The following is a 19,559-nucleotide window of genomic DNA, read 5'->3' as shown; positions in this document are numbered from 1 at the left end:
GAAAAATGCACCCCGGGAGATCCGAGGATAAGATGGTCCCTCCTGTCAAAACAAAACAAGAAAGAAATTACAATTTAGGAGCTGTGTGAAGAAGCGTTCCCTCTGAGAGCTCCCTCAAAGATCCCCCGGCGTTAATGGCCTCTGCAATTTCAGCAACAGCCATAAAATAAATTGGAAAAAGGGGGAGAAATGTCAGGTACCTGCAGTCTTTTAGAAATCCTCTTTAGAAAAAAAGTTTCATACAGTCGTACAGTTCTCCTTCACGCTGATTCCACCTGTCAGATTTTCGTTTGAGCGCTACAGTCCAGTCTTTTTACACTCACGTCCTTCACCCTAAAAATGTTCTCCCCCCGTCACTCATTCACCTCTACTGAAGCTCGTACCGGCATTTGTTTCCTGTTTCGGTGCACAGCTAAGAATTCCTGTTGTAAAGGTGCACAATCGGCCAATAGAAACACTGATGCAATGATGGACTGATTTGCAGTCCAGCGTACCTTTAAAGTCTGACAGCAAAGGTTCAGGTTGCCCTGCAGCGACCCCATTAGATCAGTTAGTACCACGAACAAAGAGGCCCCAGGAACGAAAACTAGGAACTGATGCTCCTTTCTCACCTTTCTGTTTGGTACAAACCACAATTCCAGGTGTGAAACCTCCGCCGCACAATGGTCAGAACAGGCAAAGCTTGGCCCGACAAAAAGTGGTGGTCTCGGTCCAGATCAGTTTTCCTCATGCTTCGGACTTTGGCGCCAACGGCAGGAAAAAATGAGCCACGGTGGCATTTTGGCAGAGGAGGAGAGCAGATGTTTTATTGATATTTGCTTCTTCGTCTTTATGAAGAGTCAAAAATCACACCTTTAAGTTGTTTTCCAAGAGGATGAGAGAGGAATTGATTTTAACTGACATGTCAACATCAGATGCACGCCTACAAGCCAATCAGCTGCAAGCACAGGGCAGTGATGATGACAGGATGCGGGTCTGTAATGTAGTTCTTCAATGTGTTTAATGTGGTTCTTTAATTGTACTGTTAATGCAAAAGTAACTGGATAAAATGTTCACAATGTAACAAATGCAAACCTTGGTTCAGACACTGGTTTGTTTTTTCAGGCATGTCAAGACCTTAAATCAGGAACTAAGAAGTCTATTTTTGTCTGCACCACACGTGAAGAACAGTAAATATTTAATGCAGCAACCCAAAAAGCAAGTGCTTTGTTTGCACACAAAGAGCGTCACCGTGTTGTTCTTTGCATTGTACTGTTGCACCTCTGATGTTTGAATGAATGTTGGAAAGGAAAAGTGTAGGCAGAGACTGAAGGCGCCAGAACTACAGCCCAGGATCTAAATTTAGACCCGGTTTCCTCCACTTGAAATGCAGAGAAAAATCTAAAGTCCCTAAAAAGGTTTCTGGGTTCGTGGAAAAGTTCCTGCTGCTGAAGAGGGTTACGGTTACAGAAGGTTACAGCCTCCATGTGTCTGTTGATTAGGTCGATCACAAGTGCACCTCAACCAGCACCCTGTGTATTCAAAAGACTCGTTGTCAATATTACTCACTGGACAGCAGGTCTGCAGGTGAACCAGAGATGAAATCAGATTTTTGAGATTCAAGACGAGCAGTTCACTTCCTCCCAGAACTCTGAGGATTGCCGCCATGGTCAAATGAAACTAAGTCTCTATTATAGTTCATCTCTCTTTTATAGGATTTTCTGGAGAGGAGAAATTTCAGCCATTTGTAAAGTATTTCAAAAAGCCTTTACTCTTAATGTGGTACTGTCCTTGCAACAGCAGAGCTCTTTTCAGCCTTTAAACACTGCAGACAGGGAGGATGTTAGTGTTGCCTCTGCTGCACAGCTACAGCTAAAGCAGAGAAGCTGCAGTACGCGAGAGAAGCTGGAAGTGGCTGATGTGACAGTAATTATGGGAAATGGCTTCCTGTCATTCCTCTGTCCTTTTGCGTCTCTGTAGTTTTCTTGAGAGAAACGTGGCTGTAAGCAGCTGTAGTGTTACTCACTTGCGAGCATACAGAAATCTAAAAGTTCAATGAAAATCTCTTCTCTCTCAAAGGGCACGACTAACGGCTTTGATGAACGTGCAGAAAAATGTTTTCTCACTTTAAACTACGGCCTCGCTGCTCTTCCCGCTGCAGCGTCAGATGTGTCGTAGCTGCCTTCAGTGCACGTTTGGCACTTTCATAACCTTTAAAAACTACTGCGCTTTTGACTCCACATAACTTTTCACAGGGAGGCATTTAAGAGCTTCCTCCATAACTCAGGCAATGATCCGCCACGGACCTGGAAATAACCCCCCCCACACACAATTTTAACACCTCATTCCATCCCATTTCATCTTCCCAATCGGTATTCATGCTGTCGGCCTCCATAACGTCTCCACATCCTTTTTTCTTCCACTTCACCTTACCTTTCCGCTGTGAGATGGAGGTACAGCTCGAACCTCGTCGAGTCCTTTGAAAGCGTGAAGATCCCCAAACAAAAATGGAACATTTTTAGACCCACTTTTTTTTTTTCCTTTCCAGACATTAGGTACTGTACTCCGAGTGAACTGTACTGTCACAGTTGCTTCTTCTTTGCTCTCTTACACACACACACACACACACACACACACACACACACACACACACACACACACACACACACACACACACACACACACACACACACACACACACACACACACACACACACACACACACAGGGGTGTCTCAGTGTGAAATCTCTCTCTGGTCTCTCTCAGCTCCATTCATGCATGTCCTGCTCCTCCATGCTAAAGCAAGCATGAGGACAGCCTACTGCTGGCTATGACAGCCACACACACAGTGTAGGCATGTATTGTACTGACCAACACACACACACACACACACACACACACACACACACACACACACACACACACACACACACACACACACACACACCTTTAAAAGAATCTATACTGTATGCCACAGAGCAGCATCAGTGTGATACCAAAGCTTCCACTTAAAGAAAGTATTTTACTGCTGGACAGATGATCTTTCATGAAACTGGTTTGTCTCTGCAGTAAAAAGTCACAAATATTTTTGCAACATGACCAGAAAACAGACGTGAAGGACTGTGGTGTTCACTTTTTTTCCTCAGAAGGTAGAAAACCTGCCACAGCCAGAACACACTGCAGGTTTTTCATATTGCATGTAAACAGTACACAGAAAAGAGTGTGTGAAAACATTTGAGGTGATGCAACGCAGGAACAGAATCTTGATTCATATTTGATTAGCTCTGCCTAGTTTGACAGTTTGATCTGAGTTTCATGTCGTGAGCCGAGCCTTTCTCGATCCGAGAGAGAGAGAGGCGTCTCTCTCGCTCGATCTGGCTTCTGTACACTTTATACGCCGTTCTAGCTGCACAAATGTATGGACGGCACTGTCAGCCCGGCCACTGGTTCACCGCTTTGCTCCATACTCATCTCTCTGAACAGCTATTGGAGGGATTAAGATGAAATTTTATGCAAATTTTAATGCCCCCAGGGGACAAATCCTGCTGGCATTGATGACCTCTTGCACCACCATGAGGCAGGGATTTGTGACTTGTGTGAAACGTCTCAGCAACTATTGGATGGATTGCCATGAAACATGGTACGGACGTTAAAGTCTCACACAGGATGAACTGGACTAACTGTGACGTCTTCAGAGTTTTCATTTAGTGCCATCATCAGTTCACATTTGTTCAGCACCTTGCCTGCAAATCTAATGACGACGGCCTCAGCCGTAGTTCATGTTAGTGCTAATTAGCGAATGTTGGCATGCTAACACGCTAAACTAAGATGTGTGAGTGCAACCTGGCAGAGCTGCTGGCATGGCTGCAGTCCTGCTCGCAGATTTTCACTTAAAACGAGGAGACTTAACACATTTCTCTCAGAGAATGAAAGTTTCTGAGCCTCGTTTCATTTCCCGCTGCAACCGGGGTCATCTGGTGGTGAGGACAGCTGCCTCCACCTAAGAAAGGAGAAGAAGAGGGAGCCGCATGCAAAAGAGCTGCTTATTATACAGCACATCAGGGTGATTAAAAACAAATGGTGCTTCTCGAATGGAATTTTCACGCTGCTTATTTTTGCATTGTGGATATATAGAATCTAATGTTGGCTTTTTTTTGAACAGCAAGATTAATTACAGATGTATTTTTAACAAGAATCTGAAGGTAATGAACTCTAGGTATACTGTTTTGTTTTTTTGTTTTTTTTTACAGACACTTGAGCTGTCAGATCATCCATGTCGACTATTTCACCCTACAGTAACTGCTGACACACACACACACACACACATAAACAAATAAAATCAGCTTTGCTAAACTCCAGTATAGCTGTAATGAACCTGCAGGTGCCACCTGCTGTAACAGTGCACACACACACGCAGTATATGAAGACGGTGCACAGCAGCAGGAGAGTTAGTGAGCCATGCAGTCAGGACTGTGTTTGTGTAAACAGCAGGAGCCTGTAACAACAAGACAACCCAACAATAAGGGCTTCCCATGCCATAGAACGAGAGCCGGAGAGAGATCATCACTGTGCTGTATATGTGAGAGCCAGCCGAGTGTGACTGCATCGCTTCCTTACATGCTGTGTGTCTGCGTGTGCAGGCGAGTGTGTGTGTGTGTGTGTGTGTGTGTGTGTGAGCTGACAATCATCGATGTTTCTTCTTGCAGTGGAGTCGCGTCTTAAATAAAAAGGGAGGCACACACTTGTATTAATGCGGCGGTTTAGCAGCTTAAGGGCACGATTATTATCTCATCATCAATCTCAGATTTTTTTTTTATTAGATTAACCTGCTGCCTGCGTGTGTTTATGTCGACAAAAAGTTACATTCATGACGTCATAAAACAAGCTCTGGATGTGAAAGGGTGGCGTCCTGTTCGGCCCTGCGAGTGCACTGGACTGCGTTCTGGTGTTATTTGGTCTTTGATGGTGTGTACATATCAGCGCTTGGCGTGTTACCTGCCACACTCTCAGCTGGAGGGAGAGAGCGACGTCTCCCGGAGCGAGAGGACAGCTCGCAGCGGGGAGGCGCTCTGCAGGCCTCTGTTACATGTCATACAGTGTGTGTGTGTGTGTGCGTGCGTGTGTGTGTGGCAGCAGGCTTGCAGACCCGTGTTTGTGTATATACATACAGTACGTGTGTGGTCCCTCTCCTGAGAGCCAGAGTCTGATCTGCTGCAGTTTTGTTGTTTTGCGTCTCAAAGAGTCTGACAGGTGGATTGGACTGTTTGATTTTTACTTAGAGCGTTACAAGAACATGCAACACAGCGGCTCCACACACACACACACACACACATAACCGTGAACTCAACGATCAGGCTGTGTTTTCTGGTTTTAACTCTGAGGTTAACTGAGGTATCCTTCACCGAGGCCACATGGGTCTTGCATCTGACAGCCTCACCCTCGAACTTGAACTAGAATACTAAACAACCTTTAGAGGAAGAATTAACATGCATCAGGGCATTCAGGCTTTATCTGGGTAGAGCAGAAGAGCGAACGCGCCGCTGAAGATGAACTACGGCTCCATCGCCAAACCTCATCAGGAGGTGAGTCACATTTGGCCAGTGACACCTTTTCTCTTCAAACCATAAACTGGCTTACAACCTGTATACAATTACTTCAGCTGGATGACCTCCTGTGAAAATACCTCTCAGCCAGACTCAAAGTTGTCAGTCAACACACTCATTGTGGTCCAAAACGTGAAGTTCAGGGCGGCTGTAACACAATCCAGCACCATCAGCGAGTGTGTGGCTTCTTCAGGCCTTAAAATTCAAGTTCATCTCAGACTTTTCTCTGCTGTTTTCTTCCTTATTTCTCCCTCTGGCTTATCCGCTCTGTGTGCATCTTAAATTAGATTTAGATGTGTTTTCATCAGCTGGGTTCTAGCAAATAAAACCGATTCCTAAAAACTCTCACTAATTGATTGGTATGGATCTTTTTGTGCTACCTTTCTTTAACCTTAATGTGACTTGTATTCTTTCTCGCTCAAATTCCACCTGAAAGGAGGAAGTTCCCCAGGCTAAGTGACACTTTCCAACCAAATCAAGCTTAAATTGAGTAAATCAACTAAATCCCTTCTGTGTCTCCCTGCAGAGAAAACCAAGAAGGGAGAAAAGAGGAAGCAGAATGGAGTGAAGGAGAAAGGGAAGGAGAGGAGGAAGAGTAGTCCTGAGAAGAAAAAGGAGAGATTGAAGTCAGAGAACGGCTCCCTGCTAAAAGAGCTAGGTACATTGTGTGTGTGTGTGTGTGTGTGTGTGCGCTTGTGTGTGGGTGTGTGGGTGTGCGCCCTGCAGTGTTTGCAGTCTTTCCAAACCAATCAAATGCACCTCATTGGCTGAGTGTTTGCCACATACGTGTGTGCCCGTATGAAAGACCCCGCTGACAAATGGCTTGCAGCACATTCGTAGCCTTGATGCATCAATAATGTATTTGACGCAGCGTTTTGGGCAAAATGCAAAAACAAAACGAGCAAGACATTGTAAAAGTTGGAAATCTGAGGATGATATTGCTTCATTTTGACCTGATAAAAGACTTTATATGTAGAAACATTTTATTAGATAAATTATTAATGCAGCAAGAGTGCTGCAACCTTTAAGAAAAGCAGCTTCGTCCTCCTGCGGTCAGCTTCTCTTCCATGCTGGTGCGCTGCCTTTTCTTTTTCTACAGGCGTCATGCCTCCATCATCGGTGTTGTCATGCATTTGCGACGGATTGCTCGCCGTAGATCAGGTGTCAGGTGTGATGCTAAAATCTTTAATAGGAGCTGACTGCAGCTCAGCCCAGCTGCTCTGATCTGATGCATCAATCTGTTGGCAGAGGGGCAAATGCAGGAAAAGTGAGAGCGAGAGATGCAGCAGAGCTGGATGTTGTAAAAATGTCGTCCCTTTGAATCTCAGATCTCCTGTCAGCTTTCCTGTAATAAATAAATCACGTGGTTTTAGCCTGTAGAACTGTAGATTGGCCTTCACAGAGTTTATAATAAGTTTATAAGCTTTAGTCCTCTGGTGATTGAAAGCTTGATGCTCTGCAGAGTTGGGCAGTATCCAAATTTTGATACCGTCAAACCTTCCCCACATTTTCCCGGGGTATACGGTAGTACCGTGACTAATTAAAAATCACTTTGCAGGGCAGCGTGACATGCGCGCAGTTCAGATGGTCAACGCTCACGCAGAGAAGCACCAGTCCTAACTTGTAGCATACCAGAATGACGGTTAAAAGCCTCTAGCAAGCATTGCCGTCCAAGCAAAACATAATTCATACCCCAAGAAATTATATGCGCATGTAACGAAAACACAAAAATAGCGCACGTCAAAGGTACTGCGTCTGCTGATTTCACTACTTCACGCAAACCACGAAAGCCCGGTATCATATGAAAGCAGAGAGTCTGATGATGACAAAGATGTCTGCCTCCTCACTGTGCGACGAAAACTCGGCGAGCTGGCAGCCAAAGAGTAGCAGAAAAAAACTTCTCCTATGACTCTGCGTTAGTTTGAGATCGATCACGAAGGTCCTGCTTGTTTATATAAAGAGGAGGGGGTTTCTAGAGTGGAGGGAGAGCTCTTCATGCAAAAACCTATCTCTGGATCGTCATTGGTGTTTCTATGGTGAATGTGGGCGGGTCGCTGAGCTGTTGACCGACGTAACCACGCAGTTAGTTTCACCGCTCCGTCTCATGAAGGAGGAGAGCGCTCACAGAGGACTCTGCTGAGCAGCCCGAAGTGTTATTTTATTGTTTTATTTGCATTTCGTCCTTTTACGAGAGCTAAGAACAATAGCAAGCAGAAAAAAGGCTGAAAAAGTGTTTTCAACAGAGGAGTTTCTCCATATGCTTGGACGAGATAACCGTACTCTGCCCAGATGCGCCCATATGAGCGCCTGGACATACCTGTGTTAAAACATCTGTAAACCTGCTCCGGTTCTTTTTGTAGCACGTGCTTTTGCACAGTCACCTTTTTCTCGAGTAAAAATTTACCAGATGCATTGAACGGAGCGGACTTCATTTTTGTTATGACGATGCTACAATTATGTTAGACCCCTATAGACCTATATGCACATGCATGGTCCTAAGATGACTTGACCATCAAACCCTCGATCAGAGATGATGCTTGGATGAGAAAACGTGAAATGATCAACAGAAAAATACAGACAAGAATTGTTCCAGTGGCTTTATTGTTTCAAGTCATTTATAAAGTAAAAGATGCCAAAACATGAGGTGTTTCCCACCCGTCTGACATGAAGAATGCAGGGACTTATCGTGGGCATCTGTCTTTATATTCTGATATTTTACTGACTTTACAGTAAGTGGAAATGAAAATAATCATCTGGTGCTGTGCTGCAGCACATACGCGGCACCTACATCCATCTGGTCTTTGTCTGACATTGACCATAAATCCAGATTAAGATGTAAATTTTTCAAATTCTTCCTGAAGTGTAATTTCTGTCAGAGTTTTGCTAAATGCCTCCTGGCCCTGAGTTTTGTCTGAGTGGAAAGAATTTTGACTCATAATCTAAATATTTATGTGGGCAAAAGGAGTGAAAGCTGGATGTGAGAGGTGGAGAAAACAGGCACAGACACGGTGGTGAAGCTGAAAAGCGAGAGAAGCTCCGTCAGTGTCAGTGTTTGTCATTAATGAGCCACTGGGAGAGCGACACTGGTGGAGTAAGGGAGAGAGGCCTGTCACTGCCAGCGCTCATCATTAGGGAGATGAGGACGGATGATAATGGTTGTCTGTCCCGCTCGAAGGTGATCCATTCTCAACTAGCCGGCGTGACAGCTACGTACTGTATGATGCTCAGAAGACAAACGCTGAGTGGAAGTGGAGCACGCAGATTAATGTATGTAACGTTAACATTAACAATTCACAGGCGCTTAGCCGGCACTTCTGTCTGCAGCGACCGGAAGTGAACGGAGGAGATAAAGGCTCAGTGTCTCGCTCGAGGACACCAGATAGACTATTGATGGACACGCACTGGCGGCTGCGGTGATTGAATCTGTAGCTTTTAAGTCGTCAACACGCGACAAGCCAGCTGCCTGACTATTGGGGTGCAAATTAACATTTCAATGCACACACATCCTCGTAGAAGTCTAAAAGATATTGTGCTCTGAAGCAGTTCGTCCATCACTGAGCAGTGAGCGAGGTGTATGTTTTCATCTGTGACATGTTTGGCCTGCAGAAATCTATGAATTACTGTTTTCTTGTGGCTGAGAGCTTGAGTTGCTTAGGAAATAATCCAGACTCATGTTAGCGAGGGTGGAAATGTGTTGACTGATGTGTTAAATCAGGGGTGCAGATACCAAAGCCTCTCTATTCATAACCATGGAAGCGTCAGGTTTTAAATTGAATATCCAGCCCTCTGCTCATGTCCATCTGTTTACCTCTACGCCTGCATTCACCGTCGTGTAGACAGGCTCGTTTTGAAAGTTGCCACTCTGGGATGTGTCGGCGGCCCTCGTAATGTCGTGACATCCCGCAAACGGCCCTCGCTTTATTTTTTCAGCTGCAGCTGCTTCATGGGGCAGCAGAGCTGTGACAGTTTGATGAGGGCTGCCGCTGTCGGCCGTGGCAGAACCAGAGCGCGCTGTCAGGATCAAACCCGGTGTTTCCCTCTCTTTCAGGTTATGGCTCTCAGGCTTTTATTTTGGAAATGTTTCCCTTCAAAATAACACAACCATTCAGAGGCATTGAAAAGAAGGCGTCAGCCGCACGTGAAATGACTGATGGCAGAAAAACACTGAATCATAGACTCCTATTAAATACAAAGCATCTGAAAAATAACTTTTTGTCCGATTAGTGACTCTGTTATTTGTGAAAATTATCAAATTTGTCAACAAAAAATTTTGATTTGATTTAGTGTTTATAAGACATAATTTTAAACATTTAATAAATGGTTTAAAATACTTTATAATGCAGTTGTGCACAGCTGTAAGAACAGTTTCATTTGTTAATTAATGTGCCCTTTGAGTATTATTATTCATTATCTGTTTATACTCAACTTCTGGATGTCCACATAGAAGGTACTGTTGTTGAAAACTCCTCATTTAACATGAATCAATAAGCACTCTCAACCATTTATTAAGTGCTCATGTGGGGCTAATTAATACTAAATATGAGGAAAAAAGTCTTAGTGTTGCAGATGAAACTAAGTTCAAGATTAAAAAGTAAATTAAAAGTAGAAGTAAGTTGTTATTGTATGAGAAAATAACAATTAAAATGCAAACAATAAAGGGAAAGAAACACTCAACTTGTGATATACTGTATGTTTGTGTGGGCGACTAAAATGGAAAACAAAGTCCTCAATATCTTCAGGCTCCCTCTAAAAACAAGCTCCTCCGCTGTGAATAGCTTCTATATGTAGGACATGAAGTGGGTGGATTTGTAGCCTTGCATAATCCTTGTTTATATGAACCCAGATCTAATAAATTGTGAATATTCCTGCGATGACATTCTGGAAAAAGCTGTGGGCTGCAAAGACAATTACTGTACGTGATTAATATCTGAGAGCCTAAATGAAAAGGAGTTCTGATGACTAACTCCTCATATCATTTATCTGCAAGAGCAGCTCAGCTACATGACGGGTGATTGTAGCGTTTTGCTACTTTACAGATCCTGAAAGCTGAATTCACATCTCGCTTACCCCCTGCCCTCCTCAAAGAGAGGTCAGAGGTCAAGCCATCAGCGGAACAGAAGCCAAACATCAATATGCAACACATAAGACACATGAAAGGCGTCGCAAATACATAAACAGGACATACTGGCACACTGGCAGCAGCAGCGCTAAAGCAACATGTAAATTACGAGGAGCTGCATTCCTTCCTGTGATCTGAGGAAAACGAACATGACAGAACGTTGCTCAAAGCTACAAAAACCAGCCGACAAAGACTCCATGCTGTCATCAAAGGATGAAACCTGGAGCTGCTCTCTCGATAAAGAAACGGGCTCCTGCCTTTGTGGGATTAGAGCATTTTGGTAAGAATTATATACAGCTAAGCTTAACCTCAGTCCATTGTTAACATTTCTGTGACGTGAAATCCAGCCGCACATCCGCGAAGATTCGCTTTCCACTCGTCGGAGTTTGAAGTTTTGGCTTTGTGTGTCAGCCGCGGAGTTTTGAGAAACGTGAAGGAGAGTCGTGTACGTATGTTACCCAGCAGCCTCGGAAAACTTAAAACAGGTCGTGCTGCATAACCGGACTGGAGGCTGTTCCGCTTTGGAGCAATGTCGGCTTTCTCTTCACTTGAATATTACAGGAGGGAAATTTTCTCACAATTTGAGTTTTACTTGAATTTTTGTGCCACAGTTCGATTCAGAATCCTAAAATCCAGAATTTTGCCCCCAAAAAACTTGTCGCTGTGGTTATAGAGATGCAGCTACAACCAGCAGAGCATACACAAGCAACACATTTTAACTTAACTTAACTTAACTTAACTTTCAACGTCCCAGTAAACACTGATTCGAAGGTCAAACGATGTCTGGATGTTAATCTTAAGACCGGTTTTAACTGGTTAATACGACTGTAGTATTAACACCATCAGGACCTGCTTTAAATATAGTCTTTGAAAGGTTTGTATGTAACTCTACTACACATGCAATATAAAATGCAGTATGTACAGTACAGGCCGTCCATCATCACTGTGCATTTGCATCTCAGAGTGCAGTCAAGACTCAATCTGGCCGAGATGTTTCGAGCTTTTCGCCCACTCACACAGCGACTGTGAGCGATGACGCAGGACTTTCTCTCATTTCCTTATTTAACCAGAGCAGAGGGTCGCCGAGCCAACAGTATTTTCCTGTCGGAGTGAATTTGATCAATAAACAGAGAGACGATAACGCAGGACAGGAGAGCGGTTTGGCTCTGCCTCCCTTGCTTCCTGTCCTGATATTATCTCCCTCTTCTTTTCCATTCATCTCTCATTTTTCCTGTTTTTCACTGCGAATCTTTCTCGTTTTTTGTTTTAACGCTCCCGCTCTCTGTTTGTCTTTCTGTCTTGGTCTCTCCATCTGACTGATGAGGAATAAAGACTGCAACTTGATGTTGAAGAGATGCTGGGAAATCATCCCTCGCATTGTGTTTCCATGACAAACAAGCCCTTCTGTGTACGTGGTCGTATCGCTTGTCTGCATTTGTGTGTGTGTCTGTGCTTCCTTTGCCGGTGTATATATATCGTTCCTGTCTCAGTGTGTCATCTGTGTGTTTGTTTTTGCATGCCGTATGTGTTCATATCTCACAGTCTCAGTGTGTGTGCTTGTGTGTCAGGCCATCTGTTCTCTGTCGGGTCTGGTCCTGACTCCCAGGGCTTTGTCTTCCTCTTAGTGTTCTGGGATCAAGAAGACAGATATGTACCAGAACTCCTTCTCAGATGCACTGTCCCCGATCCCCACTGTTTATTAGCGGGGCCCGTATGCCAGCGGTGATTTGTTAAAGGGGGATTGTTTTAAAATCTTCCTGGTGTCGCTGTCGTAGGCAGAGTTTCATCCTTAACACTGAGATCCATAACAATCCGATCTAATTACGATCCAGTCTGCATGTTGGAGGGCTGTTAGACAAATGTACGTTGAAAACATCCACAAAGAACTCATTGGCGGGCTAAGAAGAGGTTTTAGATGCGGTGACTGGCTCTCCGTCTGCAGAACCTGACGTACAACCTTTTGAAAGCTAGCCATTGTAAATGTAACGTAGCTCTGGAAGCGCTGCCTGCTCAGTTTATTCAGTACAGTAACAGATTTCAGTGGATCATCTGACAGAAATGAGACTTTCTGAGCAGCCTTTGTTTATTTTCCGCTTTGAAAACGACAAACAATACCCAAGGACGTTCCAGCATGTTTATGCATCGGCCGTCACGCGCTCGCTTGAAATAGCGCCTGTGAGGGAATAAACAAATCACCTGCAAAGTAAGTTTGGTCTGTGTCTGCTGATGGCACCTCTAATCCAAACAAACGCCCTTTGAGCCCTGCAGTGAGGGAGGTCAAAATCAGGTACTGCACATTTATGATGTCACAATACTTAAAAACATGCATAAAAAGGCACTGATGCAAACACAGCTAGCAAAAGCTAAAGAGCCTCGAGTTGTTGAGAGAAGTGCCCGTAAGTCGGTGTTTGTTGGTGTTTTCAGGCTGTTGTCACTGAGGTATCTTTGTCTCCTGCGTGGTGGCTTTTTCTCTGCATCATTGCTGAATGTCAGTTTAGGATAAATCTCTACAAAGACACTTGCACTCTTCAATAAAATACAAAACAAAGACACAAAAATTCATGGTTGCATCATAACAGCTTTATGTTTTTTAACCCTTTTAAGGTGTATTACTGTGGATTTTTCCTTCAGCATCATGTTGAAGCAGGAAAAACCTGCAAATGTAACACTTCATTAGGTATTCAAGAAAGAATAATGGGGCCAAATTACAGCTTAGAAATAGTGTGAGCTCATTTTGACACAATATGGTACGAAACACAAAAGTAAAACGTCTCTTTTGTTGCGGAGAACAGCTCTGACAGGTTCATTTCTGTTGATTCATGCTGAGCTTTTTATTCTGGCTGCCATTATTGTGTCCTGTTGTGTGATTTCACTCCTTTATTCAGGTATTTTTGCTCTCCTTCTGCCTGCTGCACGTCTCGTCTCTCCTTCATCGCTCTGATGGCTCCTTTGATCGCTCTCTTGCTCCTCCTGCACCTTTACGCTCTTTCAGTTTCTCTGTTTCTATCTCTGGGTTTCTGCTGGAGTTTCCAGGCAGACGGCTGGCACCAGAGAACAATCATCAGACTGTAGTGAGGGCTTTAAGCCGAGCAGCACACACACACACACACACACACACACACACACACACACACACACACACACACACACACACACACACACACACACACACACTGTCATGTGCAGGCCTGGTCTTGGCCCTGTCCTGCTCGTGCATTCCTCACCCTGCACTGCCTTAGCAGCGCTGGCTAGCAAATCATTGTTCGCTGCTACAACATCAGCTGTTCTGTAACGCCATCCTGGGGCTTTCTGTCGCTGTGAGACTCATGTGCACTGGCACCGCGGCCAGCTGCACCCCAAACTAACTCAGAGCTTCATCACCTTTTGATACGTAGCATTAGCTCACTCCCTTTAGTTCAACATGTTAGCTGCAGGAGGAGGAGGAGGAGGAGGAGGAGTCAGTGTCGTCATCTGGTTTAAAAGACACAGCTCCACTATCAGTAAGCTTCCTCTGGATTTCAATATTAGTTCCTCCAGCATATTTAAGATCAAAAGAGAGCTACAATTTCTATTCATTACTGGTATTAGTGTATTGTTTCTGTAATGTATTTTCATTTAAATGGTGCGAAACACATCAAGAGTAATCCCACAAAGGAAAACATTTCCTCCTTTCGCCTCCTTTCTTCTCCTCTTTCTCCCTCTGTTGTAATCTCTTCACATCCCAGAAAGCCTTAAGACAAAGCGACTGACACATTTAGGACCCTGTTCCCAATCTTAGCATCATTGTCCCACATATGAATAAACAGGCATGTAAAGGCATGAAAGAGAAAGGGACAATGCTAAAAACAAGATGAATAACACCAGTCACATCTCTTTAAAGTACATCCCAGAGACACTACACCAATATATCAAATCCAATCCATCAAAGCAGTTATACGAGATAACAGACAGAGAAAAGGAAAAACTCCAAATGTTCTCAAATATGCAGTGTAGCCCTTGACTGTAACATGAGGAAACACAAGCAGCAACAGAGGGTTGCTGTTAAACCTTAGACATCCGCGATCCCTAGAAGCATCCTCTGACTTTGGTGACCCTGTGACTTTTCCTCTAGCGCCACCACCAGGACGACAACTGTGATTTCAAGTAAATTGTCTTGACAGCTGCTGGATGGATTACCGTGAAATCTGGCACACACATTCATGTTTTACCGATTTAGTGATCAATCGTCATCATCCGGTCAAATCTTCCCATCAGCCTCAGCTGTACTTTGTGTTTAGTGCTGATTATTTAGCATGCTAACAAGCTAAGCTAAACATCAGCATGCACTGACATCGTGAGCATGTTAGCATGCTGATGTTAGCATTTAGCTCTTATCAGTGCTGTGTCAGTGCAGCCTCACAGAGCAGACATGGCTCCAGAGTCTTGTTGCTAGATTTTACAGCTGTATTATAGTAAAAATAATGTGTGGATGTGCCCTTGGTGATAGAATTCGAACATGGCTGCAGACTGCAGAGTGTTTCCCTCCTGCCTTCCTCTCTCTGAACTCCACTCTCTCCTTCCCTCTATCACCCCTTCCTGTCTTCCACACACTGCCTCTTTTTTTCCCTCTGTCACCTATTCTCTCCCTCAGAGCTTTCTCGACTCCTGCAGAGACATGCTGCGTCATGGAAACGACCGGCTCGGGGTGTGTGTGTGTGCATGTGTGTGTGTGTAAGATAGCTGGTGTGAAAGCCACCCTAACAGCACCTCCTGCCGTCCTGCTTGGCAGATCATTATAGGCACTGAAGATTTACAGAGAGGCTGGACAGACTGAGACGAGGAAAGAGAGAAAGGAGCTCAGACCAGAAAAATGTGCACACGCATGTCGTGTTTTCATTACCTGTTTGTCATATTTAGATGGTCCTATAGGATGTCAGATGTAGTTGTTCCCCAAAGTGGATATGACAGTGTTCTTTCTAGCCAATTAAAAACCCTGAATTCCATTATTTTTCCATTCACTGGATGAAACGGCCTCTAAACTTTAAGATCAACAGTTGGTCTGGAGGGGGTCATTGGTTGGTTGTGTGCGGTCTGCAGCTCATCTCCTACACCAACGGACCAATCAGCTTAATGTCTTTTGTGCGCATTTATGACTGGATGCCCAAGCACTTCTCATGTTTGCGGTGATTCACAACTTTTTGAAAAACCTGTTGCCCCATGCCCCCAGATGGTGGAGATCTGCGCTCCACTGAGTGCACTCAAGATACAGATTCTTCATCAGAGGAAACAGCTTTGGTTGCTTTTCGTCTACATGCTTGATGTGCTGACTGAAATGTTTGGACTTGGCAGCTTGGACGGGGTTTCTGTGGTTGTTTCTATGTGTTACAGTTATTCATAGAGTGGACTGTTTTTGAATCCAAACTTGCCATCCTGCGTGGAGGTCTTGCCATGATCATCCCACTTTCTGTGAACATCCGCTGAGTAAGAAACTAAGCGCACAGATTCTTGACAGATCAGGCTTCACGCCTTATGTGCGTCTATCTGTGGTTCCAGCACCAGAACATTTTCGGGCAGTTTCGTCATCTATAAAAGACAGCTACAGCTGCTACGTCGCATTTCAGATTCGGGGCCAAATTTGTAAAATATCTGTTTAATCTCCTCTCTCGTCTTTATCAGCAGTGAGCAGCGTGTAACACATTCAGGTAGGAACATAGCTAAATATCAAGCATTCAGTCAGGAAAAAAACTTTTGGAACTTAAAATTGTCCAAAGCTAAACCTAAAATTAGACAAGATACCAGAAAAACGACACTGATGAATGAAATGTTATCAAACCAGCCTCTGAGTGTTAGTGCTCTGTGGGAACAGGAGAGAAGTGCATGAGCTAGTGGATCCAAACCCCCCCACCCCCCACCCCCCAAAAAAAGCTCTGTCCTCCTTAAGCCTCACTGTATTCACTGCATTGTGCACAGTGTGTGTGTGTTTGTGTGTGTGTCAGAGTAAGGAAGAATAAAATGCCACAGACAGACACACAGTGCTTTGGCAGCACTTTCACAGGCCACAATGATAGAAAAGGAGCCATGAAAATCTCCTAATTATACACACACACACACACACACACACACACACACACACACACACACACACACACATACCACAGTGTCGGGAGCGAGACAGGAAACAGGATTTCTGCTGTAAAATGGGTTTATCTGTTCATTATTGATGAAACAACAGAAATGTGTTTGGATTTGGAGTTTTCAGCTGCAGACTGTAAACGTCACTGTCGAGCTGTTTTTTTTTTTTGTGTATTGAAAAACTAACATTTACAGGTGCCGTGTGAGACACTGATAGCAGTTGGGAGATGTTGCATCGCATTTTTGATTGTATTCATTTGGAGATGATGGTATAATTAACATAAACAAGCACAAATATACAGATGCAGCCTCCACTTGCCTTCAAATGTTCCAGCAGCTCAGATTGAGGAACCTGTTGATTTACTTCACGGCACAGATCCAGAAGATGCTGCTGGACTGTGTGCATGCATACTGCCATCCTTTTACTTTCTGTGCATTCACGTTATCATCGGCGTCCTTTATTGGCAAGGAGACTTAGCAGATTTTGTCCACCAATCAACTTTGCATTATTTTGTGGTACAGTAGCACTTTGACTGTTAAACTTGGGAAAAGTTGTCCTAATTGAGTTAAATAAAACTAATCCAGCAACCATTAGTATTTGAAATGAAGTGTCACTTTTGAATGGAGTGAGGTGACTAAGCTAACCCTGTATTAAACACAGGTGTGGGAGTTAAGGTTTGGCACGCACGTCTTGCCTTCGTGCTCTTGCTCCATTTATGCTTTTTACTTCTCGACTTCATTTGAGAGACAATCCCCTTCAACTCCACTGATGCTTGCAGTGCAAACTCTTCTTTATTTTATTTATTTATGAAAGATATGCAGCACCCCTCACCTGTCTGCTTTGTCTTTCTCTCCCTCTCCTTCCCCGCATCCATACCAATTCTCTCCCATCACTTTTCCTCCCCTTCTCCCTCCGTCTGTCTTGATATCATCCATCTCTTCCTCCTTGCATCCTCCTCTCCCCCTCCTCATGTCCTTTCCCCTTCCTTCAGGTCTGTCAAAGTCCTTCCCGTTGGACAACTCTTTGTTCGACAGCTGGCTCGCCCAGTCGGTTCAGATCACCGCTGATGACATGCTGAGCCAGTGGGCTCTGGGCGCCCAACATCGGGACAAGAGCGGCAGCCTCCTCTCCGACCAGGTAGGACATCAGCAGCAGTAGGCCTGCAGAGTCACGCCTCGGCTCAGCTGACTGTATTGTTCTGATTGCGAATACATACAATAGCTAAGTTGATAATGCAGCGATGGCTTGAATCCAAATGTGGATTTTCACTTAAGTGATCTGCAAGCTGAACATGATTTCGGCGTCAGTCCGTGCAGATAGCACAGATCAGACCCGTTAAGGGAGTTGGAGGATTGGACAGAGCTGCAGTCTGGCTCTTGGCAGTGAACAGCAGCACACATTGTAAAATTCAAACAGCTGAAATGAGCAGCAGCATCAAATAGTCCATCACCTCTTGAACTGAATTCCAGTTCACTTCACTGGTGGACAAGACTAATGCCAGGAGCCAAGTAAGAAACTGCAGCTTCCTGCAGATGTGATTGAGACGGACATCCAAACACGAAGTTCCCAGTCAAACTATGGGGCAGAAGGGCTCAAATCCAGACTAAACTGATGGCCACAACAGCATAGAATTGTGTAGGCGGGGTATTTTTATGAGAAGTAAACGGTTTCAAGCAAACGTAACTATTATGGTAATGTCTAACATCTGACACTGACTGTGTTGTACAAGGCCAGAATACACCAATAAGTAAGTCTGTGCACGTTGGTGGGCTGAAATTCAGACGAATTAACTCATGGATGCATGTGTGATTTTTTTCTACTGTCAACAAATCCAGTGAAAATACAGAAATTCCTCCGCACTGCAGAGCTCCACTATTGTTCAAAGGCTATTTACAATGCATCAATGATCCAAACTGTTGCACTCGATGACATGTTGCCTCATTACGATAAACATGGCCAATGTCGTTAATGCTGAGTCGATCCCATAAACAGCGTTCTGCTGCTGGTAATACTCAGTCATATCAGTCTCAGTGTTAATGAATGCACATGGAACGATTCACAAATGTGTGTCAGGATTTATATATAAATGTGTCTCCCCACAAAAATATTTTTCTTCTTCTTCAAAAAAAAAGGTTCACAGGTGTATTTCTGATGCACAAACTGCTATTTTTTTTATAATAAAGAAATCCACTAATATATGTATTTGCTATTTTCATCAAAAACATATTTGGATGTTTTGGTCTTTTCATAGGATTTGTTGACAATCACAAAAATAGACAATATTAGCAGAAAATCCTTGAAGTGACATTAACAGGAGTTTCTAAAGTGGTTTCCCCCAAAGAAACGGGACTCCTGGGAGAACAGGAGTCTTAGCTTGGATCTCGAGACGCTGACAGTCAGAAAAAGTTGGTGAATTCTGCGCGAGGATCAAAGGAGGCGCGAGTGAGCTCTCCTGCTTTCCAATCAAGGCTCATTGATCCAGCTGACATCAAAGCTCCCGAGCAAACGGTCCACAAAAGTACATCAGCAGACTGTTTCATTGATCATTAACGTCAACAGTAATGTTAAAGTTCTAGGAATTGAAGTTTATGATGCTATCAAAGTCAAACTTGGAAGTTAGAGTTTTGATTTTTCTTATTGTTTTTTTATTTGTAATAGATTATTAAGTTTCCCAAGCTGAAAATCATCCACTTAAAAGTTCTCTGCTTGTGTCGGACGAGTTAAACCTCATTGAAACACCTTTTAT

At 44.0% G+C, this 19,559-nt stretch overlaps 1 protein-coding gene across 2 annotated transcripts in view; it reads left to right on the top strand.

Annotated features, from left to right (window-relative positions):
* Positions 1-19,559, top strand: part of jade2 (jade family PHD finger 2) — a 186,990-nt gene that overhangs the window by 152,935 nt on the left and 14,496 nt on the right. Inside the window, exons 12-13 of one of the 2 annotated variants that reach the window (XM_070982655.1) lie at positions 6,109-6,240; positions 17,805-17,950. In XM_070982655.1, coding sequence (XP_070838756.1) covers positions 6,109-6,240; positions 17,805-17,950 — 278 coding nt within the window. The remainder of the gene's footprint in view (positions 1-6,108; positions 6,241-17,804; positions 17,951-19,559) is intronic. The other variant, XM_070982656.1, reaches the window with a different exon arrangement.

This window comes from Chaetodon trifascialis, chromosome 16, assembly GCF_039877785.1.
Source record: "Chaetodon trifascialis isolate fChaTrf1 chromosome 16, fChaTrf1.hap1, whole genome shotgun sequence".
NCBI classification, from domain to species: Eukaryota; Metazoa; Chordata; class Actinopteri; order Chaetodontiformes; family Chaetodontidae; genus Chaetodon; species Chaetodon trifascialis.
The sequence above is the reverse complement of the archived record's forward strand: the minus strand, read 5'-3'. Positions and strand labels throughout refer to the sequence as shown.